This window comes from Oncorhynchus clarkii, chromosome 9, assembly GCF_045791955.1.
Source record: "Oncorhynchus clarkii lewisi isolate Uvic-CL-2024 chromosome 9, UVic_Ocla_1.0, whole genome shotgun sequence".
NCBI lineage: Eukaryota > Metazoa > Chordata > Actinopteri > Salmoniformes > Salmonidae > Oncorhynchus > Oncorhynchus clarkii.
In genome coordinates, this window is record NC_092155.1 from 23771224 (window position 1) to 23799206 (window position 27983).

The 27983-nt window shown below is 41.6% G+C and overlaps 1 protein-coding gene across 1 annotated transcript; it reads left to right on the top strand.

The window, feature by feature from the left end:
* The first annotated feature begins 168 nt into the window (after nucleotides 1-168).
* LOC139416102 (protein transport protein Sec24D-like) lies at nucleotides 169-27830 on the top strand. The gene is made up of 23 exons (XM_071164386.1): nucleotides 169-310; nucleotides 1833-2032; nucleotides 2407-2506; nucleotides 2932-3050; nucleotides 3348-3650; nucleotides 3966-4141; nucleotides 4646-4757; nucleotides 5497-5624; nucleotides 11263-11401; nucleotides 11792-11907; nucleotides 14356-14480; nucleotides 17061-17252; nucleotides 19209-19302; nucleotides 20106-20222; nucleotides 20381-20551; nucleotides 21034-21130; nucleotides 21364-21509; nucleotides 22294-22432; nucleotides 23460-23578; nucleotides 23991-24170; nucleotides 25105-25296; nucleotides 25455-25544; nucleotides 26473-27830. The coding sequence occupies exons 2-23, from the start codon at nucleotides 1882-1884 to the stop codon at nucleotides 26611-26613; spliced, it is 3147 nt and encodes a 1048-aa protein (XP_071020487.1). The 5' UTR covers nucleotides 169-310; nucleotides 1833-1881; the 3' UTR covers nucleotides 26614-27830.
* The last annotated feature ends 153 nt before the right edge of the window (nucleotides 27831-27983 follow it).

The window sequence follows — 27983 nt, forward strand, 5'->3', positions numbered from 1 at the left end:
AATCAAGTTTAGATAGGCCTACTGCCTAGTTTCATGCTGCCTAGTTTACATTATGGGCAGTTGATTGCCTGCTTGACAAATCAGAAATGCACACATTTCTAGAGAGTTTTATGCTACGCAATCGGCGCAATAATATTTGTCTACGCTGAGGTGTTGGGTTTCCCACAGGTTGGTGCATGCGCATTTACCACTGGGAATTACAGCGAGTTACGTACGGACCGGTGCTGTGTTGGAGTTTGACGTGGCACTCTACTTTGACTATCAGGAATTCGTAGAGAAGAGGACTCGGCAGGTACTCCCCAGAATACAGGTAAATAATTAAATTAGTCAGAGAAGCCGAATGCGTTTTATAAGAGGGTATTTCACTGTCTGTTGTAGGCATATTAAAATACATTTTATACCAGAATGCTTTCATAGCTAGCTAACGCGTTAGCAATTTCCGTGTATGAACGACACATTTTGTTTATTTGTAACGTTAAATACACCGCGCACACACTAATCACAATGGTGCTGGATAGATGGATATTGTTTCGGGTGGTGTTAACAACCGATATATTTTCATGCAGTTGATAAATATTGATATATGTCTGGTTGTAACTGAATGGTAGCTAGGCTACCTAGCCTAGGTCCTGGGTTGGTGAAGCTCAGCTTTAAACCATCATAACGGTCTTTGACGTGGCAATTCTGGGTTGTGGCTGAGCCACTCGTCGTACATTAGCCTACGTTTTTAGCCATGACTGTTTCTTTTGATATTTCTGTCTTCATTTATGGATCCCCCCTTTTATTTTAAGTACTTTGCATTTGATATGAGTCGCAATGCCAGACAGCTGTTTGTGGCCTTAATATAGCAATATTTGACAGCTGTTGTATAGGCTTGTGGAAGTCCATCAGGTCAAGCTCAGGTTGTTCTAAAACTGGAAAAAAAATGCAACCTTACCGAGAGATTTAAGGACAAAGAATAGTTTACAAGGGAGACCAATAATTCGTTTAATCCATTATTATTAATTGCCTATTTGGAGAAGGTGACTAAATTATTTAGGCCTACTGTATGTATTTATTTATAACCATTGGACTTACTGAGAGGCCTATTGCTCAATAATGATTTCACCAACACTGCACATGAGCTTGTGAAGCTAGGCCTGATTCAGTCATTTAATAATTTGAACCCCAATTAAGAGAGACTGTATCTACCTACAATTTCTGCTCCAATATGTCATTAAGCAACCATTACACCGGCTTTCATCAACCAACAGTTGTAAGAAATAATATATATATATATATATAATAGTGTAATTACATTGTGTTACTGCATATATTCATCTTGAGAATATTATTATTATTTTAGGACCATTGTTGCAGGAAACTGACTGACAACAACAGTATAAATCAGTCACTTGTAGATTAGTCTATGTTATCAAAGATGGAACTCTCTTATCTCCTAATAGTCCAATGTTCTTGGGTCTTGTTACACGTGAGCGTTGACGTTGTTTTGAGGTCAAATATTGCTTGTTGGCTTTGCCTGGTGGAGAATACCACTTATTTACTTTGTACTGGAGGAAAGTACTGATGTTAGGTATGAGGAAAATAGTGAAGACAACAAAGGATATTAAGTGTGCAGTCTATGAAAAATCTTCCCATGGGCAAGGTGACAGTTGTAGGTTGGTTTGTGAAATTCTGTGAATTAGAGCTTTTGTAATCTCATTATTAAACTCAAACTACTGCTTTGGCTCTTCAAGTCAAGACTACGAGAATGCTAGACCAATAGACACTTCGTTAAATGATCTGCCTCGTCAGGTAGCAAAGTTCCTTACTCTGTGCTTTCATCTTTGCAGATTGTTGGATCTCTGCCATTTTGTAATGAGAAGACCTTAACAGCACAGGATGAGTCAGCAGGGTTATGTTGCCACACCTCCCTATTCCCAGGCCCAGCCTGGGATGGGGGGATACCCAGCCGGGTTTGGGAGCGCGCCTGCCCAGCCCCTCTATAGACACTATGGGGGACCACCTCAATCATTCCCCGCCCCACCAACAGGTAAAAACACGTGCCTTTGGTCTCCCATTCCTCCTGTGAAGTCTTCTGTTTAGCTTTTAATTTAACAGGTCTGATCTTGTCAGTTGGAAAGTGTCCCATAGCAGTCATTCATGAACAAGTCAAGCGATGCAGCTTCAATTAAAATGACAACATTTAAGACTACGGATATGTTATTTTCTGCATGGCCATGCTATTTCCTAATATTATTTTTTTTTGCTCATGTGTGTATTGTACTCTGTATGTAATGTGTGACCGTAATGTGTGATGCTTTGTGTATAGCCATGCTATTGCCATAGCATTTTGATTAGATGTTTTGCTCAGGTGCATGATTTGTATATAATGTGTTGCCATAAAGAGAATGCTTTACCTTCCAGGTATGATGAAGCCTGTGTCGTCCCCTTCCGGCATGCCTCCACCACAGGTCCCCAGCCATTACGGCTCAAACGGCCAGCAGAACGGAGCTCACCCTCAAAGGTAACAGAGCTTCCTCCACCGAGCAGAGTCCATTTACTACAATAACATTGTTATGGCCAATTCTACCCTTCTCCCTGAAGTATGCACTTGATCTGTCCACCCTCATGGAATTTGATTTCATTTAAAATGAATGGACTGGTGCAATACATATGCTAGAAACACCCTCTAGCCAATGTTAACACCAATTCATTGCTTTCAAACCCATGAGTGGGAGGGAGATAATGCACACTTCAGGTAAAGAATTGGAAGGCAACCATCTGCATTCCAAATCTCTTAGTACATTCCTCCTTCCATTTTCTTCATGACAAATAGGTGAGTTGGTTTTCCTCTACTTTCAAATCAGTAATGAAGGAAAATAAACAAGGAAGCTAATTGATACTATTGGAACAGACTAAATATGTAGCTCTTTGTTTACTTTCCTCCAGCTACCCCGCCCCTCCGTATGGACAGCCACTTCAGTCCCCCTATCACAGCATGGCCCACCAGGGCCCGCCCCCAGCACAGCAGCTCACCAATCAGATGGGTGCCATGAACCTCGGATATGGTAATTAACCACTGTAGAACTCAAGACTGATGTTTTAAGGATGGTTAGGGCATCCACTTTAGCTGGTTAACAAGATGCAAACCAACTCTCAAACAAGTAAAAAAAGTAAACTGCCTTGTTGCCCAAATAGTAAAATGGAAGCCTTTAGGTAGATCTACTATTCTTGCTAGTGTTAGTCTATATATATTCAACAGAGGCACCACAACTTAGGTACACTAGCATGCAGTATGTTATTGTTAAGGCTTCATTCATGCAGTGTGTTGAAAGTGGATCACCCTCCCCTTGCTTTTCCTGCAGGTCCAGGGCCCGTGCAGAGCCCTCAAGCACCTCCCACCTCTCACCTAACCCAACAGCAATTCCAGACTGCCCCTCCCACAGCCATGGGACATCCACCCATGGTCCACCACTCGTCTCAGATGGCTCACCCACAATCACCCCTAGCTGGTCCAACTATGGCAGGGCCCCAATCTATGGGTGGCCCCCCACCCATGGGAGGCATGGGTAGGCCCTTCCCTGGCCCACCCCCTCCAGGTGCTGGGGGCTTCCAGCAGCCTGGGCCTGGAGCTGCCGGACCACCAGGACATCCTCAGCAACTACAAGGTACAGATAGCACAGTAACCTGGAGCTCAACAGTGGCCATTTCAAAGCTTTATGGATTTGTAGGGCCATTTTCCATGAGCCAGATTAAGCCTATTCCTGGAATAAAAGTATGTTTTCAGTCCAGGGATAGGATTAATCTTGGTCCTTGGATATGGGAACTCACTGTGGAACTCAAGCTTATTATATTGAATGTGGCGAGGAGTGTGCACAAATAGCTTTTGGAGGACTGTACCGCTAAGTGTGTTCTTGCCAATAGGATTGCACCAGGTACAGGTCACCAGAGCCTTACACTGTGGAATTGTTTGTGTGTCACAGGTCAATTTGGGGGGCAGATGGCGGGACCTGGGATGGCGGGACCCGGGATGGCGGGACCCGGGATGGCGGGACCCGGGATGGCGGGACCCGGGATGGCGGGACCCTTCCAAGGTGGGGCAGCACAAATGGCCGGCCCACCTCAGAAAAAGCTGGATCCTGACTCCATCCCTAGCACAGTGAGTCCATATTTAATTATCCCGTGACTTCATGTCTTTGCATACCAGAATGCCATGTCACATGTTTCCGAGCTACCTCCAGGCCAGTATTTTCTTTAAAGGCATTATAGCGTGGACCCACACAATACACTTTAGAAGATTTGGCTACTTCACATACAGTATGGGCCCAGGATAGACATGTTAGCCTATCCCCCCCAATTACCCTGTTGATCATGTTTTTTTGTCTTATTTGGGGGAAATATATGACTTACAAATGATGACGTCAACCCTGTGTCCCGTAGTTAAAAACAACTGATTGTGGTTGGGTTGTTGTCAGGCAAATGGCAACAAAGCAACAGCAGCATGTGAATTTGTACAATACCAATCTGTGTCCTATACCACACGCAGCCAGCAAAAACAGAGTGGAACTGATTGAAATCATTCACCCAGCCTGACTGTTTGTCAAGGAAATGGCTCACCACAGTAGAAGCTATTTTACCAACAATGCAACCTCTTTTGGTTCAGACACAAGTCATCGAGGACGACCAAGCCAAACGAGGGGGACAGGTGTACACTACGAACCTCAGGGGCCAGGTGCCCCCGCTGGTCACCACTGACTATACAGTACAGGACCAAGGTAAGGCACATGAATACCAGCGTACAGTACTACAAACCTGTCGGTGTCATTGAACAGAACTAAAGGACACAGGACACAGCTCAACACAGTTCTGAAATCCGTTATTGCTTTATTTCCAGTCCATCACTAGCACACCTGACTCAACTAATCAAGGGCTTTGTGATTACTTGACTAGTTGAATCTGGTTTGTTTGTGCTGGGATGGAACAATGTGGTGTTCCCCAAGGAATGAATAAGTAAAACGTGACCGATGGCTTTGGACAACACCGTAATAGCCTTAGTTCAATCATACACTTTTGAAAGATTTTTTTAATGGCAACATGGGGAACATGATATGGGTGTATTCATTAGTGCACATCGTAGCAAACTAGCAAAACGTTTTCGCAACGAAAATTAGTTTCTTATTGGACAAGTTCAGGTAGGTTCCTCCCCGTTTCGGACTGTTTGCTTCCGTTTAGGTCGAAGTGAATACACCCCTGCTCTTCATCAAACAAATAACTCAGGAAGCTATTACTATTAACAGCTCTACTTCAGACACAAACAGTTATTTATAACCTGATGAATCTTTAAAGTTATGAGGGAAGAACTGAATGATATTGTGAAAATGCTAACCTGTTTTTAAATTGTATTTATATTTTTTCTTGAAACAAACCAATATTATTACATTCTTTACCAACTTAATTAAAATATATATTTTATTTTTTAAACTGGATCTGTTTCCATTTCTTCTTCCCCTTTAGGAAACGCCAGCCCAAGGTTCATGCGTTGCACCACCTACTCTTTCCCCTGCACGGCTGACCTGGCTAAGCAGTGCCAAGTTCCCCTGGCCACCATCATCAAACCCTTCGCCACAGTGCCAAAGAATGAGGTAGGCACTAGCCCTCTGTATGTTTGCAGAAATTATCCACATTGTTTTATGAAGTCGGACAACTAAGCCGCTTATGAATTCTGAAACCAATATGTTTAAACCCAAACACTACATAGACCTCAGGTACATACAGTGCCTTGCGAAAGTATTCGGCCCCCTTGAACTTTGCGACCTTTTGCCACATTTCAGGCTTCAAACATAAAGATATAAAACTGTATTTTTTTGTGAAGAATCAACAACAAGTGGGACACAATCATGAAGTGGAACGACATTTATTGGATATTTCAAACTTTTTTAACAAATCAAAAACTGAAAAATTGGGCGTGCAAAATTATTCAGCCCCTTTACTTTCAGTGCAGCAAACTCTCTCCAGAAGTTCAGTGAGGATCTCTGAATGATCCAATGTTGACCTAAATGACTAATGATGATAAATACAATCCACCTGTGTGTAATCAAGTCTCCGTATAAATGCACCTGCACTGTGATAGTCTCAGAGGTCCGTTAAAAGCGCAGAGAGCATCATGAAGAACAAGGAACACACCAGGCAGGTCCGAGATACTGTTGTGAAGAAGTTTAAAGCCGGATTTGGATACAAAAAGATTTCCCAAGCTTTAAACATCCCAAGGAGCACTGTGCAAGCGATAATATTGAAATGGAAGGAGTATCAGACCACTGCAAATCTACCAAGACCTGACCGTCCCTCTAAACTTTCAGCTCATACAAGGAGAAGACTGATCAGAGATGCAGCCAAGAGGCCCATGATCACTCTGGATGAACTGCAGAGATCTACAGCTGAGGTGGGAGACTCTGTCCATAGGACAACAATCAGTCGTATATTGCACAAATCTGGCCTTTATGGAAGAGTGGCAAGAAGAAAGCCATTTCTTAAAGATATCCATAAAAAGTGTTGTTTAAAGTTTGCCACAAGCCACCTGGGAGACACACCAAACATGTGGAAGAAGGTGCTCTGGTCAGATGAAACCAAAATTGAACTTTTTGGCAACAATGCAAAACGTTATGTTTGGCGTAAAAGCAACACAGCTGAACACACCATCCCCACTGTCAAACATGGTGGTGGCAGCATCATGGTTTGGGCCTGCTTTTCTTCAGCAGGGACAGGGAAGATGGTTAAAATTGATGGGAAGATGGATGAAGCCAAATACAGGACCATTCTGGAAGAGAACCTGATGGAGTCTGCAAAAGACCTGAGACTGGGGCGGAGATTTGTCTTCCAACAAGACAATGATCCAAAACATAAAGCAAAATCTACAATGGAATGGTTCAAAAATAAACATATCCAGGTGTTAGAATGGCCAAGTCAAAGTCCAGACCTGAATCCAATCGAGAATCTGTGGAAAGAACTGAAAACTGCTGTTCACAAATGCTCTGCATCCAACCTCACTGAGCTCGAGCTGTTTTGCAAGGAGGAATGGGAAAAAATGTCAGTCTCTCGATGTGCAAAACTGATAGAGACATACCCCAAGCGACTTACAGCTGTAATCGCAGCAAAAGGTGGCGCTACAAAGTATTAACTTAAGGGGGCTGAATAATTTTGCACGCCCAATTTTTCAGTTTTTGATTTGTTAAAAAAGTTTGAAATATCCAATAAATGTCGTTCCACTTCATGATTGTGTCCCACTTGTTGTTGATTCTTCACAAAAAAATACAGTTTTATATCTTTATGTTTGATGCCTGAAATGTGGCAAAAGGTCGCAAAGTTCAAGGGGGCCGAATACTTTTGCAAGGCACTGTAATTGTAGAAATGTTTAGGGAGGGAGACACTAGCACTTGTTTTGTTTTCCTCAGAAGCTCAATGACTCAACATGTTTCATTCCTTATAAAATTATACTTTGTCCAAGTGCTGTAAAAGTTTGTGTCCCAAGGACAACCTCGATGTAATCCTGTGTGGTCCCAGGAAACCTGCCTTAGATATTCTTCCCCTCGCCTTGTCATCGGCGCCAAAGGCCCTTTTTAGGCGATGTTAATGTAGCTTTTTTCTGTCTCATAGAGAGTGCTAATCAGCTAATGTCAAGATCTGCAGGGACCACAGAAGATGAAAGCGGTTTAACAAAGCGCTCATGTCAAGCGCACTGCCATCTCAGGTTATCGCTCAGTGTCCAGACAGTGCTAGCACGATTCTCATAGTAGGAAGTTAACGTATGCTAAAGCCCTGCATGGATTACAAATCAAACGGACTAGCATTTTATCAGCATGTAGCATTATTGTTTGGTTGTTTGGAATGAATGACTTCACTGCACAAGCACTCGAGTGTTAACATTAAAATCTTGTATCGTACATGTACTTATTATAAACAAATGTATAATAACTTCATGTCCTCTTTGGATGAACTGTTCTAATAATATAACTACTTGGCTGCATTGATGTCTGTCTGCAGTTTTATGGCCTTGGAGCCCATATGAAACACATACTGTTGTTTGTAAAAGCCTCCCTTCAAGAAAGAGGAGAAACCAAGGTTTTTGGTTCTGTTCTGTCCGGTTTCTTCCTCTGGTTAAAAGTCTAATTGGAGTTTCTCAGGATAGATTTGGATTACATTTACGCCTAGTAGTGACCATCTTTTAGACAATGTTTTGGTTGTTAGGCTACAATGTTTTGGATAGTATATCACCTTCTGTGGTGCTAATAAATTGTCTGAACTCATTTGAATGAGGCTTGGCTCTAAGATTTTATGCCCTCAAATAAATCTTCTAACTAAGGCTATATTTGAACTTTGTGTGTAATGTGCACAAAGTTGTTTGTTTTTGTTAGTAAATGTTTGTGAGTCTACAGACTGTGCATTTTTAGAGGCAATTTGTACCATATGTTCCCATGGGTTTGTTTGTGTGTGTTAGTGCTGAGCGATTAGTGCTTTTTGAGGTCGGTTTTCGATTATTGAAAAATAATCAGATTTGGATTGTTTTTAGACATTAAATGCATCATACATTACGTGGGTTGAATGCCGTAACACAGAATATAACAATTAATAAACATCCCATGATGGTAGTGACTACCCATTACTGCTTATCACTTATTAACCCTAATTTATTCACATTACTTTAATAAATGATTTCAGTTTTAAATTACATTTTGTTTAATTAGATGATTTTATTATTTATTTCCAATTTATCTCTATAGAGCTGCTGCCTATGCTGTCAGAATATATATAGTTTTTCTTGTAGTTTTTCAAAGTAAATAAGACATACTTTTATGACTGCTGAATACCAACTATCTATAACTTAGTTCATGTATTTTCAGGTAGAGATACCTCGCGAAGAAACTGCTCTCCATCCCTCCCGATTGTGTATTGTTCTGTCTCTTCTCTGTCTGCTCCTACCGTAGCAGGTGTAAAAGAATCACACAGACTGGACAAGTAGGCGCGCAATGGACTATCGTCATTGTAGTTAATTACCACATTTTCTGCGCTAAACTATGTTGAATATTGGCCTGTTGGAAACTATAACTGCCTACTACATCGCACAGTTCGGGCTTGATCTGATTTATCTCCAGAGAAACTGCGCATTAAACTCACGGAAAAAAAAAACGGAACAAAATGGAATTCAAATAATTGATTCAAATAACATCGTTTGTCAATTAGTTGTTTAAAACCCCAAAAATAACCAACGTTTTAGTTAATCGCTCAGCACTACTGTGTGTGGGCTGGATAAGCTATAGGAGCACCTTTACCATCTTTATTCCTACACATCCCCACCTGGCAGGAGACATATTTCATCTTTACATTAAACAAAGCCTTATCTGGCAAGAAACATTCTGCAATAGACACATGTAATGCGTTCAGTAGATGTACCATGCAGGTATTTACATGGCCCATGAGATTGAGACGTTTTCAAGGAGAGAATCTGCTTTTTGTAACATGTCGGCATGTGTTGAGTTGCATGAGAATAACTGTTTTGAAGGTATAGATGAGATCACCGACAATTTTAAGATTAAATGCTTTATGATCTTGATAGAATTCACACTTGTTTAACAGGGCAACAACTTCACACTTGTAGACTGTTGCATTGTGTTAGCCTTTGTGGGGGAAAAAAAACAAAACCTATTTGTTTTTTTTAAAAGGTTTGAATGCAAAATTAAACAGTTAGAATGATTATCTAGTGTTGCTGAACCTAGGGATGAGGCATGAACTGAGGCCTGGGAAATTGGTCTGCCTTTTGTCCAAGGCAGTTACTACAGCTCAACTACTCAGGAGGACAGGCACACCTTTAAACATTCCTCCAATCTTTCCTCCAATATAAATGGTTGATATCATTTAAAAGTTTGACATCCCTGTCAGTAAGCTATCTTATTTCTGTAAAAAGTTTTTTTTTAAATACAATGTTAATGTAAATGATCTAAAAAAACAAGTAAAATCGTATAATTGTTATATTCACATGTAGCTTATGCCCTATTTTACATAATTTAACATGTATTATGTGTTGTGCCCAGCATTGGTTGAGACAACATGCTCTTGAATACAGGGTAGGTGTCATATTTTGGTTGATAAAAGTACTAAAATGAGAATAAAGTTGACATTTCAACTTTCAAATGTTACCACAGAGATGGTTGGAGGTCCACACATCAGAGAATGTTGACTTGAATGGGAATGTTTTTTAAATTCTACTATCAATCATCCAAAGAAACCTATTGAAAACATAGAAATATAGAAAATAAATGACAATTTTAAGTTGACATTTGATGGTGGGTGGACCTGCGGTCATCTTTGTGATAGTAATTAGAAGTGAACATTTTACATTTCGATGGTGTACCAGCTAAATTGCAGTGGTCTGAATGGATAGGTCCATTCTATTAATTATATTTCTATGATTGAAATGACTTTAAGAGCATGTTGTCTCAACCGATGGCGGGCAAAACACATTTTTATTTTCAGATAACGTGAAATTTAGTCTAAGCTACAACGTGAAGGAAAAAAAATAAGAGTTAACACATTTTTATATAATTTACATTAAAGGTTATAAAAATGACAATTTGTATTAAAGAAGTTTGACAACACTGTTTTGTAAGCTTTTAAATGCTATCAATCTCAACCGTTTATCTTTTCCAGTGATGAAGACATGGATGTCTCATGATATGGTGGGGTATGCAAAATGGGTAAACTTTTATCTCTTGAATGTTTTGGCATTCAGGTCCAAAACGTTACTTTCTGAGCACTTCTACAATGGGCAAATATTTTTGGAAGGTTTCATTCAAAACAAAAGGGGTGCTGTCAAAGTGATTGAATTACAATGGATTCATCCAGATAGCACATGGGCACAGTGTTTTAAATCACTCTGTTTGACAAGGGTTAAGGGTTTGATAAAAGTTATATTTTTGACTGTAACCTTGCATCCTGGTCCTGTTTACTGATATATATTCATTTGGATGCTTCTGTTGGTGTATAGCCAGCTGGTGCTGCTCTATAAACTGGTGAAGATGAGGCCAATGAAATGCATTGTAATCATCATTGTTAACCTGAAGCCTGTCTATTTCACACAAACTACCAAATAAGGAATCATCTATCTGTACAGTTGACTATAGCCTACAGTTGACTCTAAAACAAGCATGTGTGCGACTGCTGTCGTGTGTGTGTGTGTGTGTGTGACCACTGTCTTATGAGACTGCCTATCTCCTCTGTCGTCTGGCCCAGACTCCTATGTACGTCGTGAACCATGGTGAGACTGGCCCAATCCGCTGTAACCGCTGCAAGGCCTACATGTGTCCCTACATGCAGTTCACGGACGGTGGCCGCCGCTACCAGTGTGGCTTCTGCAACTGCGTCAACGAAGGTACGTCCACCCGTAACAAGGATGCCATGCAGGGCCTTACTGGGTCTTAATGGTCTGTGGATAAAAATAAGTTAAGGATCTGACCAACCTTCTTTTTTTCTTTTAAGCTCAAAGCTAGAACAGGTTTCTTTAATTTGGGTAACCAATATCTGAATGATTGTTTTTTTTGAGGGGGGGGGGGTTATTCTTAATATTTCAGATATAAGTTCCAACCAGTGCTGTGCTTTGGGTTAATTTTGAACCCCCTTTTCCATAGAAACAAGTGCACTCTGTTAGGGGACACTGCCTGAGAAAGACAGTAAAGGGGGGTGGTTGCTAAGCGGAGGCAATATTATGTTTGGGTTTGTTTTTGTCGCCTCTGCTAAAACACGTTATTTTGTTCTTTCATAGTGCCAGCCTTTTATTTCCAACACCTGGACCACATGGGCAAAAGGGTGGACTTCTACGAGAGGCCAGAGCTGTCGCTGGGGTCCTACGAGTTCGCCGCCACCCTGGATTATTGCAAGGTACGCGATGCCCTACTATTGCGTTTTTTCTGCCTTTATAGTGAACCGTATGTATAATATTGCTTTGTTTCATTTCATACAAATCGATAGGAATTGGTGGAATATCTAGTTTGAATGACATTTATATGGATGAAAAGTAAATTAAGTAGTGGTATACGTCACCAATAGACCTAATAGCCTACAATGTGAATTGACATGGGGGAAAGCTGTGACGATGCACGGAGAAAACGTTCAATGCTTGGCAAGAGTCTATCTCCTAAAAACTTATATGGACAGAAAGTGAAAGTTATTAGGGTCTCCATTCCCAGTGGTCTTTCTGAGGGGGGGGGGTCTATAAAGTGTTTGTGTGTGTATAGGGAGGAGGTGCTCACCTCTTGGCAGACACTGCATTCATTCTTCATTCAGGACCAAATGATTAGAAGGAAGCACAGGCAAAAGCATGTTCTGTTACATTGAGACCACTGCATTAAAGCCAAATGAGATCTATATGTTCTCGATTTTGTTGCGCTCTGCGGGGTTTTCTTATCTTGTACATTATGGGTAGAGGTAGGTGGGGGATAACAACTTCACGTTTCGCTACTTAAGCCAACGTGTTACTTCAATCTGTTTATTAATATTTAGAAATGTAGTCCTGGACAGCTTTTATCAAAAGCCTCGAAGGTAAGCTATGTCACAGACTGTTACCACGGAAACAAAACAATGGCGTGCTCATCCACATTCCTAACATGGAGGGCAGTTGGATGTTACATAGTCTTTCCTAACGGCTCCAAGATCCAAGCAAGCTGTAAGTTTAAACACAAAGAAAGTATTGAGGGTGGTGGAGGTATACACCGGGCAAAACATGAGCAGAAGAGGGAGTATTTGGCAAAAATTAGAGTCCATTGACCAATGTAGTTTTGATTAGAGTAGCCTACAATTTCAAAGGTTAGGGGATAAGTGGCTTCAGTGTAAACACTTCTTATGGGAGAGGGAGACGGGGAAAAAACATGAACGGAAAAGGAAAGGGTTTGACCTAAAATTGGGGTACATTAATGAATGGAGTATGATTTCAAAGGCTAGTGGGAAAGTGACCTCTGATTCAACGTCTCTGGTGTGTTCGTTGTTATGTGTTTGACATTTACATTTTATGTTTAAGCAATAAGGCCCAAGGGGTGTGGTATATGGCCAATATACCACAGTTCTTATGTGCACCACGGAGTGCCTAGATGCAGCCCTTAGCGGTGGTGTATTCTCAATATACCACAAACCCCTGAGGTGCCTTATTGCTATTATAAACTGGTTACCAACATAATTAGAGCAGTAAATGTTTTGTCTTACCCGTAGTATACGCTCTGACATACCATGGCTTTCAGCCAATCAGCATTCAGGGCTCCAACCATCCGATTTATAATAATATTTTTGTCATTAAGCGATGATCTTATCCAGAGCCACTTACAGTTAGTGCATTCATCTTAAGATAGCTAGATGAGACAACACATCACAATCGTATCAAGTACATTTTCACTCAAAGTATGTATCAGTCAATGCTAGTGGGAAAATAAGTGCTATTTTGGGGGGGGGTGTCGGGCACCATGACTCATTTAAGATACTCTTCAAAGCGGTAGGGTTTCAGACGTTTTCAAAAGATCCGCAGGGACTCCGCTGTCCTGACTTTAGGGGGTGCCGGGACAGAGAAGAGATTTGACTGGGCTGAATGGGAGCTGCCCCCCCGTAGGGGTGGGAGGGCCAAGAGACCAAAGGTGGCAGAATGGCGTGCTCTGGTTGGGGTGTAGCATAGCCTGTAAGGAGGTACAGTTCCCCTTGCTGCTCTGTTGGGAAGTACCAGGATCTTGAAGATGATGCATGTTTCGACTGGAAGCCAGTAGATTGTGCGGGTGACATGGGAGAACTTAAGAAGGTTAAACACTAGGTGGGCTGTGTCATTCTGGATAAGAGCCCAGGCAACAGAGAGTTGTAGACTAGACGGGAACTGACAAGTGCCTGGATTAGGACCTGCGCCACTTCCTGTGTGTGGAAAGGTCATACTCTACGGATGTTGTAGAACATGAACCTGCAGGAGCGAGTCCCTGCTTTGACATTTGCAGAGAATGACAGGGTGTTGTCCAGGGTCATATTAAAGTTCTTTGCACTCTGGGAGGGGACAACGTGGAGTTGTCAACCGTGATGGAGAGGTCTTGGAGCGGGCAGGCCTTCCCCAGGAGGAAGAGCTGACATCCGAGCTCTGATGTCTGCCAGGCACCTTTGGCCAAGGTCAATTGTGTTGATTTTATGGTATAATTGAACAATAGTTGTGTTTGTGTTACAGGGTTTTAAAACTGTATTTAGACAGTCAAATACATTTGACATTTTAAATATCTGCAAAATATGAGCAAATAAAATAAACAAGGTGAAGTAACACTAGTTGAATTGAAGTTGTAAATCAAAATGTCCTCGCTCTTTCTCTATCAGAACAACAAGCCAGCCAGTCCTCCAGCGTACATCTTCATGATCGACGTGTCCTATGCCAACATCAAGAGCGGACTGGTCAGACTGGTGTGTGATGAGCTGAAGACCCTGCTAGACAACCTGCCCAGGTACACACACACACACACACACACACACACACACACACACAAATAAGCATACGCACGCACACACACTATCAAACACTGACCTCTCATAGTCAAGGAATGGAACCTTGAACGGCCTGCATTTAAGCACTTTATAGAAACTGTCCCAGCATCTCTCTGCCTACAGCCTAGCTCCAAGGTCTTTTATATAAGATCTGCCAACTTGGAGTGATAGAGGTCTTTGAGACCCACTACATAGCCTTGGAGGTCACAGTAGGATTACGTAAGTGGTGGCCAAAATCAGAATCCTTCATACAATACTGTGCCCTCCAAGGTAATTGGATTCCATGCTAACTGGTGTCTCGAGGCAGAGAGAAATGACATTAGATTTATGGAAGTGTTGGTTTTCCATACCCCCATCACCCATAATGTGTAGCTGGGTGGTTTGTTATTTGGGTGGTGGGCTGTGATACACTGCCAAATAAGGAGGTCCCACAAGTCCAAGGCAAAGAAAAAAGCATTAAGCCAAGTATTCAAGTATCTCATCGGTTGAAAATTGTTGCCTGAAGGTTGCTGGGTCTGGGTTGGTGGGAGGGGGGAGATGCTAGGGGAAGGGAAAGGAGGAGGGCGGGCTAAAATGGAAAATGTTACTGTGCAGATTCCAACCTTGAACCCCGTCCAAAACACAAGAAGTCAGCTGCACAGATGGGTCTGATTTTGGCTGTTTCATGTGGGTTGCCGGCGAGGAATAAAGGTTTTGATTTACCACTGAGAAAACAATGATATACTTCACCTGGACTTTCCTAAAATAACTTATTTGGAAACTCTCTCTCGTCCCTAGCCTGCAGGACATATTGGTACAGAACCCTTACATCACCCCTGAAACCGTTAGGTAGTGCTCTCTAAATAAGCTCTCTGTTTTTAAATCATACTTTTCTTCCCTGTTCTCTGTTTTGAAGCTTTTCTCTCTGCTACATTTAAACTGATGGAAAACATGTTGGACACCCAACACTTATACGGATCAGCGATGCTGCCGAAATAGCCACATTTTTGCCTTTAAAATAGCCACATTTTTGCCTCTCGCTTGCTAGTGCGGAAACGGGGCTCGGAGAAAGCAAAAACAGGTGTAGACTAAATCCTGTGGCATTTCTCTGTCATCTTAATATTTCATCACTGATACTCGGAATGAAAAGAAGCAATAACAAGCCTGCATTGCCGGACTACTTCTCCTATCAGTTCTTATGAATGATGTAGATAGAAGTCCGCTCTATGGGACTTTACATTGAGTTGAGGTACATGTTCTGTATTGCTCTTGCAGTGCTCAGAAAGAAAGGGAGACAAACCCCAGTTGCCCCTTGTCAGACGGGAATGATTTTAGATACAGGCCACAGTTCAACAGACCTACTAGTCCCACAGGCCAATTCCAAGTGCTCTGGTCTATGTCACACTTGGTCAGGTTCTCTTTCTGTGCTACTGCAGCTACTTTCCCTCTAGCCTCGTCAAAACAGAGGTCTATAAAGTAGATGTATTTATTTTTTCATCTCGACTGCATTGAATTCTCCAGTCCATGAAAATTAAAGCGAGATCTGTAAAGGGAGGAGAACAGTCATATATTTCCTTGACAGTTTCTTATTAATGTAATTGAACTTCTGTTGAGGTTGGAGAGGTGTGTGTGTGTGTGTGTGTGTGTGTGTGTGTGTGTGTGTGTGTGTGTGTGTGTGAGAAAGAAGGAAATTGTTGGTGTAGTTTAATGTGCGAAAAAGTGTGTGCTTAATTTAAAGCATACGAGGCCCCTTGTTTCCTTCACCAATCAGTACTTTGCCCTGAAGAAAAACATCCCTACGCCTCTCTCTCCTTAGCCCCTCCAGCCTCTCTAAGCCTCAATACCCCACTACCCCTCCTAGAGAAAAAGCATAGTCAGGACCTTCTGAAGTGTAACTCTCCAACACACTTGTTCTCTTCTTCCCACTCTCCTCTGCCAATAAACAATCCCATATTCTGTTATTCCACTTTTCCGTGGATGTTTGTGTAAGTTTGTTAGGCGTGCCTGGGTAATGGCCCTTTTAATTTGCTTGAGTGGTGGCTGCTGCAAGAGGTGCACATACCCGGGAATAAGACATTTTTTTTTGTTTTTGCAATTCTGCGCCCAGGAATGTTTTTAGCGCATCAGTTGCCTACCCTAAAAATTCACTGTAATTTATAGGGCGAGAAATTATTTGTGATCCGTTCATATCAGGAACACTGTATTTTGAAAAATCATGTTTAGAGTAACACTTCAGAATAGCGGACATATTTGCTGCTTATTTGCCATTATGTCTAGGTGGATAAACGACTACAACAACTAAGTTGTTCATATATGCTGTAACATAGTGCCCTCTAAGGACCAGAATGTTTAGTAAAAAAAAAAAAATCCCTATTCTGACATACTCTCTCCTCGTCACCTGGTCCCAAATCTGTCTTTTAGACAAATATGATCAATGACATGACTATAATTCATGACTCACGTCAGGCTACTCTCTCTTTCTTTCCATCTCTCTCTCTCTCCATTGACACACACACACACACACACACATCCCCTACTTTTCCTCTCTTCCTCCCCCACAGAGAGGATGGTGCTGAGAGCTCGATGGTGAAGGTGGGCTTCGTCACCTACAACAAGATCCTACATTTCTACAACGTGAAGAGTGCCCTGGCCCAGCCCCAGATGATGGTAGTATCCGACACGGCAGAGATGTTCGTCCCGCTGCTCGACGGCTTCCTTGTCAACTTCCAGGAGTCGCGGGCAGTCATCAACAAGTAAGAGAAAGGGCACATATCTTACATGACAGTTGATTTGAGTATTGATCCTTTGATGGCATATCTTCTAATATTTAGATATGTTAGTTAGTGTGTATGAATGGCCATAGGTAATGTGAGGAAGCTGAACCTCTTGGAGAAGGCATTGCCACTCTTTAGCTTATGTAGCCCAATGGAAGCTCTTCGTTAAAAAAACAAACAAGATCTCTGCACACTGCAATCTATGCTCCAAAGTCAGACAGACAACCTGATGAACACCAAAGGGTGAAAATCTTGTCTGGATGAATCTCACTTTGGAGCGCAGTGTGTTAGTAGTGGTCGTTTTCTTTTTCCTAAGCGTATACTTTGTCTTTATCTCCAGCTCCTTCTCAAAGCCCATGGATGTGCATCTACAGTTGAAGAGTCATTAAAACTCGTTTTTCAACCACTCCACAAATTTCTTGTTAACAAACTATAGTCGGTTAGGACATCTACTTTGCGCATGACATGACACAAGTAATTTTTCCAGCAATTGTTTACAGACAGATTATTTCACATAATTCATTGTATCACAATTCCAGTGGGTCAGAAGTTTACATCCACTAGGTTGACTGTGCCTTTAAACAGCTTGGGAAATTCCAGAAAATTATGTCATGACTTCTGATAGGCTAATTGACATAATTTGAGTCAATTGAAGGTGTATCTGTGGATGTATTTCAAGGCCAACCTTCAAACTCAGTGCCTCTTTGCTTGACATCATGGGAAAGTCTAAATAAATCAGCCAAGACCCCAGAAGTCTGGTTCATCATTGGGAGCAATTTCCAAATGCCTGAAGGTACCACATTCATCTGTACAAACAATAGTACGCAAGTACACTGCTCAAAAAAATAAAGGGAACACTAAAATAACACATCCTAGATCTGAATGATTGAAATATTCGTATTAAATACTTTTTTCTTTACATAGTTGAATGTGCTGACAACAAAATCACACACAAATTATCAATGGAAATCAAATTTATCAACCCATGGAGGTCTGGATTTATAGTCACACTCAAAATTAAAGTGGAAAACCACACTACAGGCTGATCCAACTTTGATGTAATGTCCATATGCTGCCCATCAGAAGATTTCCAATGCCTAATTTTCTCTGCATCTCGTTTCAAATCAAATCAATTTTTTATTTTTACAGTGAAATGCTTAGAAGACCTTAACCAACAATGCAGATTTAAGAAAAACAATTAAGTAAAAAATTGATAACCAAAACATTTTATTTAATTTTTTACAACTTTTCATCATAAATGCCAAGATGGAGATAAAAAAACGTTATGTCCAGATAATTCATAGGAGGTTAAGTGGTCCCTGGAAGGATTTTATATTAAAAAGGCCCATGTGGATTTATATGGAAAAATAGTCTTATCTTTGCAGTTGTGTATGGCACAGCATCAAAATGATTTATTACCACTTGATATTTTGATATATCTATGCAGGCGTACAGAGTACATGGCGGTAGTCCATCTCAAACAGAGACTTTTGGCAAAATCTCTTACTCCCGATATAATTAAACAAATGTGAGTTGAGGCCTTGGTTTAGATCCAAATATGACTTTGGAAGAATTGAGTAGCTGCCTTGCAGGGTTTTTGTCTACTGTATGACCTGTGAAATGGACTATTCTGAACTGTACTTGTGCATCATAGTCCCCCAATGATCTGTGGAATTGTAAGGACATTGCCTTTGGAGCCAACCACTGGTGTCCCAGTAATCTCTAAAATGACTTCCTTTCCTTATCCCTTGGAAACCACAGACTTGTGAAAGTACTACGGTCAATGTCCATCCAGTTAACTATCTGTTCAGATTAGCTGTCATAAAGGAGGCAATGAAACAAAGCTGTTTAACATGATTATCTACCAAGTGTTGAAAACATTATACCAGAGGTGAATGATTGTGACACTGTCCTTTTCTCCTAACCCCTGTCCAGTCTCCTGGACCAGATCCCTGACATGTTTGCCGACACCAATGAGAGCGAGACGGTCTTTGCCCCCGTCATCCAGGCTGGGGTAGAGGCACTGAAGGTGAGAGGCTGGATGTCAACTCCCACTCACACACGAGGGAAGGGGAGATGGCAAGTCAACTGTTACTTTGTCCAGGCGGTGATGGACTCTAAAGTGCTGATTTCATTTGAATTGTTTATATACATTAGGACAGATACAAAAACACTGGCACATTGAAATGAAAAGTCAACAGATGAAAAGACAACAGAAGCACATAATAAGTTGATACAGTGCATTGTGTAATCCTACTAGATGCTTATCAACCAAGCTTAAAACTAAAGGAAATAGAATAGTCCAAACAAATCACAGCTGTAGAGGTCCCAGCCTCCTTACCGCCAACTCCTGCGCTCTTGCGCTTCCGCAATTGGCATTGTGCAGTAAAGTTTCTCCAACCCAATGACTCTGCAACTTTCCTTTTCGCTTCCTAATAGAACTGCTTATTTACTCGGCTCCAACTGAATATTTCCCAACGACTTGCCTTCAGTTTGATTGAATGTGTGGTAGAGGTCAAATAGATTTGACATGCGAACAGACAGACTTGCAGAAAATGCTAGTACTTGAGCATAATGGTGAGTCAGCAACTAATTTGGTTCGGAAATACCGTTGACTATATTGCCTTAGCAATATGTTGACCTAAACTCCAGCCATAGAATCCCCTTACTGAAATGAACACACAGAGACCCGTCCAGGTCAAATCAATGTTGTCTCCTTCATTGAAAAAGTCCCACAATGAAATTCATACATGTGCACACCTTATATTAGCACACTTTTGTTATCTCTCTCGTCTCTGTCTCTAGTGTGATATTTATTTTTGTCCTCTCCAGGCAGCAGAATGCAGCGGCAAGCTGTTCATCTTCCACTCCTCCATCCCCACCGCCGAGGCCCCTGGGAAACTGAAGAACAGGGACGACAAGAAGTTGATAAACACAGAGAAGGAAAAGGTGAAGCAAAATTGGCAGTATTTTAACATTTGTATTGAAAACGCAGACTTTAAGTGCACCATATCATCGGCTATCACATTTATTTTGAGTGTTTGAGATATCCATAGCCTGCTTTCTAACGTGTGTGTGTCTTGTTTGGGTCCCCTGCGGTGTCCTAGACTCTGTTCCAGCCCCAGAAGGCTGTCTATGAGCAGCTGTCCAAGGACTGTGTGTCTCAGGGCTGCAGCGTGGACCTCTTCCTCTTCCCCAGCCAGTACGTGGACATCGCCACCATGGGAGACGTTGCCACACACACAGGAGGCTCCGTCTTCAAGTACAGCAACTTCCAGGTACGTACACATTACACACGCAGCCGAGGACAGACGCCACAACAAAACATATAAATATTTTGTAACTGGGTGTACATTGGCAGCTAAGAGCTGAGTTGCAGTGCACAGTCCATAAAGTAAAATAAACCGATAATGGGGAGGGAGGGAGGGAGGGAGGGGGGGGAGGGAGGGAGGGAGGGAGGGACTTAGTCATAGCCTCTGGAGCCTAGGTGTGAGTCAGGCACCACCACCAAACATGGTATGGTAAAACGGGATAGTTTCCCCAGAGTGCTCCTAGTATGCCACAGAAAATTGGATTTTGTCCAAACTGCCATTTGAGTCCATCAGTTCTGTTATTGAACACACGTGATGTATCAAATTACCTTAAATGCATTAGAGCCAGAATCGCATTGATCTTGGCCCTGGTACAATAGTCTATGGAGGGTAAATTGGGGAAACTCTGACACCTTGTGGTTGACTGTAGCACTACCTGTGTATTTCAGGTGGAGAGGGATGGACAGCATTTCCTGAGTGACCTGAGGAAGGATGTGGAGAAGGCCATCGGGTTTGATGCCATCATGAGAGTCCGCACCAGCACAGGTAATTCAGCCATCTAATCTATTAAGTGTATGAGCTCATTTCATTGCCCTTGTATGTACTCAGGAACCCCAAAATATGTAGTCTCGATTGTAGGATTTTTTGTTGTTTACAACTCCGCCAGATAATAAATTATTAATTGATTCAAATTTGAGGTGAAATTGATTTTAATACTGCTGGACTGTAGTGGCATGCCAAGATACTTACTAATATGTTTGCCTTGTCTCTCCTTCCAGGCTTCAGGGCTACAGACTTCTTTGGTGCCATCCACATGAACAACACCACAGACGTGGAGATGGCTGCCGTGGACTGTGACAAGGCTGTGACGGTGGAGTTCAAACATGATGACACACTTAGCGAGGAGACGGGCGCTCTCATGCAGGTCTGTGTCTCGCACACCACTCAAAAAAAATCTAAATAAACACTGAATCTGATTTTAGAGGGGTTACCACTAATAGATATTTAGGCTCACTGCAAAGTAGGTATTTGACTCCAACCAAAATAAAAAAATATGCATCCCATTTAATAACCAGTGGTGTAAAGTCATTGAAGTACCACTTAAGTCGTTACTATTTAATTTGACAACTTTAACTCCACTACATTCTGAAAGAAAATATGTACTTTTTTACTCCCATACATTTTCCTACACCAAAAAGTATGTTACATTTCAAATGCTCAGGCAGGACAGCAATATGGTCCAATTCATGCACCTATCAATATAATATCTGGCGGACTCACTAAACACATACTGCACACATCCCTGGCTATCCGTAAATACAATTAATAATAATCAGGCTGTCTGGTTTGCTTAGTAAAAGGAATTTGATGTATAACATTTACTTTAACTTTTACTCAAGTATGATAATTGGGTACAGTGGTGGAAAAAGTACTCAAGTACATTTAAAACCAAATACTTTTAGACACATTAAGTATTTTACTGGGTGACTTTTACTTGAGTCATTTTATATTAAGGCATCTTAACTTTTACACACGTATGTACTTGTACAAGAGTACTTTTTCCAACACTGCCAATATATCCCTATCACAATGTGTGTTTTCTGGCAAGGGTTCCACAAAGCCTTAAACATCCCACTCTGTTATGTTAGATTAAAACCCTGACAGTCTTTAGACCCACTAATGGCTTCTGTGTGTGTTCTGTTTCCCAGTGTGCATTGCTGTACACGACCATCAGCGGCCAGCGGCGTCTGCGGATCCACAACCTCAGTCTGAACTGCAGCGCCCAGCTCTCTGAGCTCTACAAGAGCTGTGAGACGGACGCCCTCGTCAACTTCTTCGCCAAGTCAGGTGACTACAGCAGAGTTTTACTGTCTTTAGGCCTGTGTCAGTATGGTCCAAATGAGGGAAATATCCTGTGTATCACAAGACATTATAAATCCACTTTAAAAGCATTATGTATGTTTGCCTCATAGAAGTTACCAAAAGGTTTGATTGCAGGTTTGATTGTTCATTTATGTTTCCTGTTTGAATATATTTGCTCCCTCCCATCTAGGCATATTGAATGAGATTCAGGTACGAATAATATCAGTTAAATACCACTTAGTAGTAGAACATAGCTGGCTGATGTGTAATTCTGCATTATATACAGCATACTCATACCCTATATGTACAGTGAGCTCAAAGTATTTTGACAGTGCCAATTTTCATTGTAGTTATGTCTCTGTACTCCAGCACTTTGGATTTGAAATTACAGCACTTTTTGTACATGGGTCCCCCATTTTAGGGGACCAAAAGTATTTGGACAAGTCACTTATGTGTATTAAAGTAGCCAAAAGAGTATTTGGTCCAATATTCCTAGTATGCAATGATGACATCAAGCGTGTGACTGCAAATGCATCCAACTAGTTTGTAGATTGTTTCGGATGATTTAGTGCCCAATAGAAATGAATAGTAAATGTATTGTCATTTTATTTTAAACAATAATAGAATAGGATTCTAAACACTTCTACATTAATCATGGTAGCATTCACATTATAGATAAACATTAATATCATACCCCCCCCCCCAAAAAATGCTAACCTCTCCTATTATTGGTCATGGTGAGAGGTTAGCATGTCTTGTGTGAATGATCTTTGTGCATAACTTTTCACTCATCATTATTCATGATTATCTGTAATTTTCAAAAAACTTCATGCTTCACTTTAGCTACCTTGTATATGTAAATCACCTTAAGAAAACTAAGAGGTGAGGTAACCCATTTACCTCCCATAATGTATTAGTGACAAGCAAACCCCTTGTATGAGAGCACTTCAGACAGCTTTGGTGTGGGAACACAGTTACTGACCTTCAAATGCCCTCTTCCTCTCCCTCCCAGCATACCGTGCCATGCTGAACCAGCCCCTGAAGACGGTGAAGGAGATCCTGGTCAACCAGGCGGCCCACATGCTGGCCTGCTACAGGAAAAACTGTGCCAGTCCCTCCGCTGCCAGCCAGGTCAGTGGCATACAACACAGTTAACTTTATTCTCAATTTGTGACAAATTGTCTTTGTGTATGTAGGGTAATATGTGAAAGATTTCTACTAATCCAGCACTGAGTGCGGTGTGTAAGATTGTGGTGTGATTCACTCATAGGTCAGTGTGTGAATGCTAGAAACTGGACATGGAGCAGCATGGTCTCTAGGGACATCTCAAGGATCTAGTTTCAAAGAAGTGTACATCTAGAAATGTACAGGTGCAGAGTACAAAAGTAAACTGATAAGACAGATTCCGGCACGATTGATTCCAACTGCAGTTTTATGCTTGCTTTCGTCTTTTCAAGAATTGCAAACAAACAATATTACTGTGGCGTCAGGGAGTCCTGTGTGTATTAGGGGTGTTCTCACTAGCTCGTCTCTCCTTGTGTAGCTGATCCTGCCTGATGCCATGAAGGTGTTCCCAGTCTACTTAAACAGCCTGTTGAAGACTGGTCCCCTGGTGGGCAGCGCTGAGCTCTCTACAGATGACAGGGCTCACCAGAGACTCAGCACCACAGCCATGGGGGTGGAGGATACCCAGCTGCTGCTCTATCCACGCCTTATCCCACTGGTGAGACAACACACTAGGCACTCTCTCCTGCCTTATCCCACTCATGAAAGTGTGCGCGCACACACTCACACACACTCTCTCGTCCTTTTTACCAACTTTAAAAAAAATAATGTTTCCTTTCTCATTGAGGCTAATGGACCTCTTAGTAGTTTTATATCACTATTTTCCAATCCCACTTCATGTACTCATATCAGTGCTGAGTTCTGACTACAAGTGATACAATAACGAAACAAAGATATTCTGTGTGGATCCCAGGTGGATCCCAGAGTGATTCTGAGGTAAAGAACTGTTTTACAGATGAACAGCAGAGGGCAGCCTTTCACTGTGCATCTCCTATAAGCAACTATAATTGAGTTGATGCATTTACTAGTTATTTGGTATTGGCATCCCTTAGGTGTGACATCCTCTTATTTGATATGCCAACTCATTTGATAAATATGATGGCAGTGTATGAGGCTGTGTTATTACATGCCAGCACACAAACAATTACCCAGCACTTTATCAAAACCTGCCATTTTGTGGTAAGAAAAGCTCAGTAAATGGTGTCCATGAAAGACTTCTGAGAAGTGTGTTTGAGGTTAAATATATAAGTTGCTCTCAGAATAATGACATGCTTCGTAATTGTGACCAAATGTCTCAGACAATGGCAGTTGTTCTCCTTCACTTCAATTGCAGTGTTTGCTGGGAAGTGCCCAGGCACTTGTGATTCATTTTGTTTTAATTTGTGTGTCAATGTCACCAAACACTGCAATTGTTTTTAAAGCATATTATGCATATATAATAATATTGCATAATTAGGGGTGGAATGGTCCTCCTAATAATATGCTGCAAACTCTGGATTACCGCTCACTCTGACCTAAATGAAAGATGGATTTAACTTGTCAGGCTCATTTCTCCAGCCTCCGCATTCCTTCATTGATTCCTTTTCTTCCAGCACAACATGGACGTTGCCAGTGACGTGGTGCCAACTCCGGTGCGCTGCTCTGAAGAGCGCCTGACAGATGCCGGCATGTTCCTGCTGGAGAATGGGTGCTCCCTCTTCCTGTGGCTGGGCCAGGCCTGCCCCCCAGAGATGATCCAGAGCATCTTCAACGTGCCCTCCCTCGCCCATGTGCCCGTTGACCTGGTGAGGACAGTAACTTCCTTAACCCCAAGCTCTACAGAAGATGGTGTTTGGAAACACCAAAGTTATTTAGATACCATTAGTTCAGATGGTTGAAAAGTTAATTCTAGACTGTGTAGAAAGCACAGCATATCACTAATATTCATGTGTGTGCGTTCCAGAGGTCCCTACCAGAGCTGGATAACCCCCAGTCTCAGAAGCTGCGCTCCATCATTGACTCCTTGCTTGACCAGAGGCCCAGCTCCATGAAGGTACACTATTCAATGTTGGTTACTGTTACAATGCATACTTTCTTCTGGATGTCTAAACTACTTTGATATAATGAAAGAATGATATTTACATTTATTTAACTAGGCAAGTCGGTTAAGAACAAATTCTTATTTACAATGACGGCCTACCAAAAGGCGAAAGACCTGCTGGGATTAAAAATATAAATAAAGGACAAAACACACATCACAACAAGAGACTTGTGGCAGCACAAAACAGGGTACAAACATTATTGGGCACAGACAATGGCAAAGGGCAAGAAGGTAGAGACAACAATACATCACACAAAGCAGCCACAACTGTCAGTAAGAGTGTCCATGATTTAAGAATGAATGAAGATGATTGAGATAAAACTGTCCCATTTGAGTGTTTGTTGCAGCTCGTTCGTCGCTAGCTGCAGCGAACTGAAAAGATGAGCGACCTAGGGATATGTGCGCTTTGGGGACCTTTAATAGAATGTGACTGGCAGAACAGGTGTTGTATGTGGAGGATGAGGGCTGCAGTAGATATCTCAGATGGGGGGGAGTGAGACCTAAGAGAGTTTTTATAAATAAGCAAAAAACAGTGGGGCTTGCGACGGGTATACAGAGATGACCATTTTACAGAATATCTGTTTGTTGAATTGGGAAACAAACATGTAACCAAATTGACCACAACTGTCTTAAGCCCTGGACACAATAACAGATCAAATTCAACAGGCTGCTCAAGCTTACCTGGTTTTTGCCTGTAAGCAATTGTCAACAAATGTAAGGAGTAGTGAAATATTTTTGCTGTTTATTCTCACTATTTATCAATTAAGTGCCAGGGAGAAACAAGCAGCAGGACTGTATTACTCCAGTGCACAGTTTTGTCCCTCAAGGTTGAGTGAAAAGTCATAAGCTGACTATGTCCCCATTTTTATCCCCCCCATAGCTCATGATTGTGAAGCAGAAGGACCGGTCTGAGATTATGTTCCGCCAGCACCTGGTAGAGGACAAGGGGCTCCACGGTGGAGCCTCCTACATGGACTTCCTGTGCTATGTCCACCGCGAGATCAGACAAGTCCTCACTTAACACCACCCACTGTGGATATCACCTAGCCGGGCTGGGCTAGGACCAAAACAACCAGAGGACCACACCACCTCTGACTCCAGAGCTGCCTTTCCAACACCCCTTTATCCCCATCCCCTTTATTCCACACAAACCTATGGGGCTACCGCTCGCTCTTTGTCATTATACCAGGATCTGTGCTCCAGTCTGCATTGTACATTTTCGTGTACTTGTACGTGTCAGTCTGACTGCTTTGTCTGTTGAATTTATGTACATTAACAATTTAACTGATTTCTATGTAAATGGGCCAATGATGGTAAAATGAATTTTGTGGGGTTCAGAACATCAGGACCACAGGGTTGGCTACATTTTGAAATGTTCACTCTACGTTTCACTATTGACCAAACCAAATGTAAATTATTTTGTGTTTTTCTGGTGCGATTTAAATTGCCAACATCTGTTTTAAGCACATGCATTCTTTCCAAAATTGTAGGTTTGTCACAATTTCTCATTATTAAGGAATAGTTTTGACAATGTCACAGCTCCAAATGGTAATTTAGCTACATGGACTGGAATAAACATCTGGTTGTAATGACTGAACACTGGTGCCGTGGCTATTAAATTAATGATTCACTCCACCATTTGTGATTGGATCCATTATTTTTGCCATTCCCCTCAGGAATGGATAGGATGTGCTAGCAAGATAATTCATACAAGGCTGATTCCAGTGACAACTCACTGCTGTAAAAAAGGGAGAAATAACCAAAATCAATTTATCCGTAAAGATGCAATTAAACATTCCACACTTAATTCATTCCAGTTATAGAACTATATGCCGTTTTGTTTTTATCAAGTTATTGCCGTTATTCATTTTAATATTATGTCAAGAATTGTGCTCTGCAAACCAATGGTTGTGTTAGTATGCGACGTGGAGGTTTTGGGGGAACTGTTCCTGTGCCAGTTAACCGTCTGCCTTAATTAAATTGTTTTTATGGTAGTAAATACTAGAGGCCATTATTTTATTCCAGTGTGATATAGATTGCATACAAACCAAATAGATTGAAAACATCTCAGGTAATTTGTGGTGCAGCGCTGTAAAACAGGGGCGTTACTGTTTTAACTGGAAAGACGGAAGTGTGGCTGGAATGGATGTGTTTGAGGGAAGGGCCTTGGAGTGGTGTGCCATGTACATTTTGATCTAAAAAATCTCTTGTTTTTGATTAAATTCCTGACTATATCAAGATTGAGAGGTTGTGTGTTTTTTAAACTTAATTCCACTGATTCTCACTAACAATTGAGTTGGTTTAGTCTGGTGTAGAAGTTTAGTAACAATGTAATTCAACAGTAAGTAGTATGGTATAGAATACTTAATCATAAACTGTATTTTGTCAACA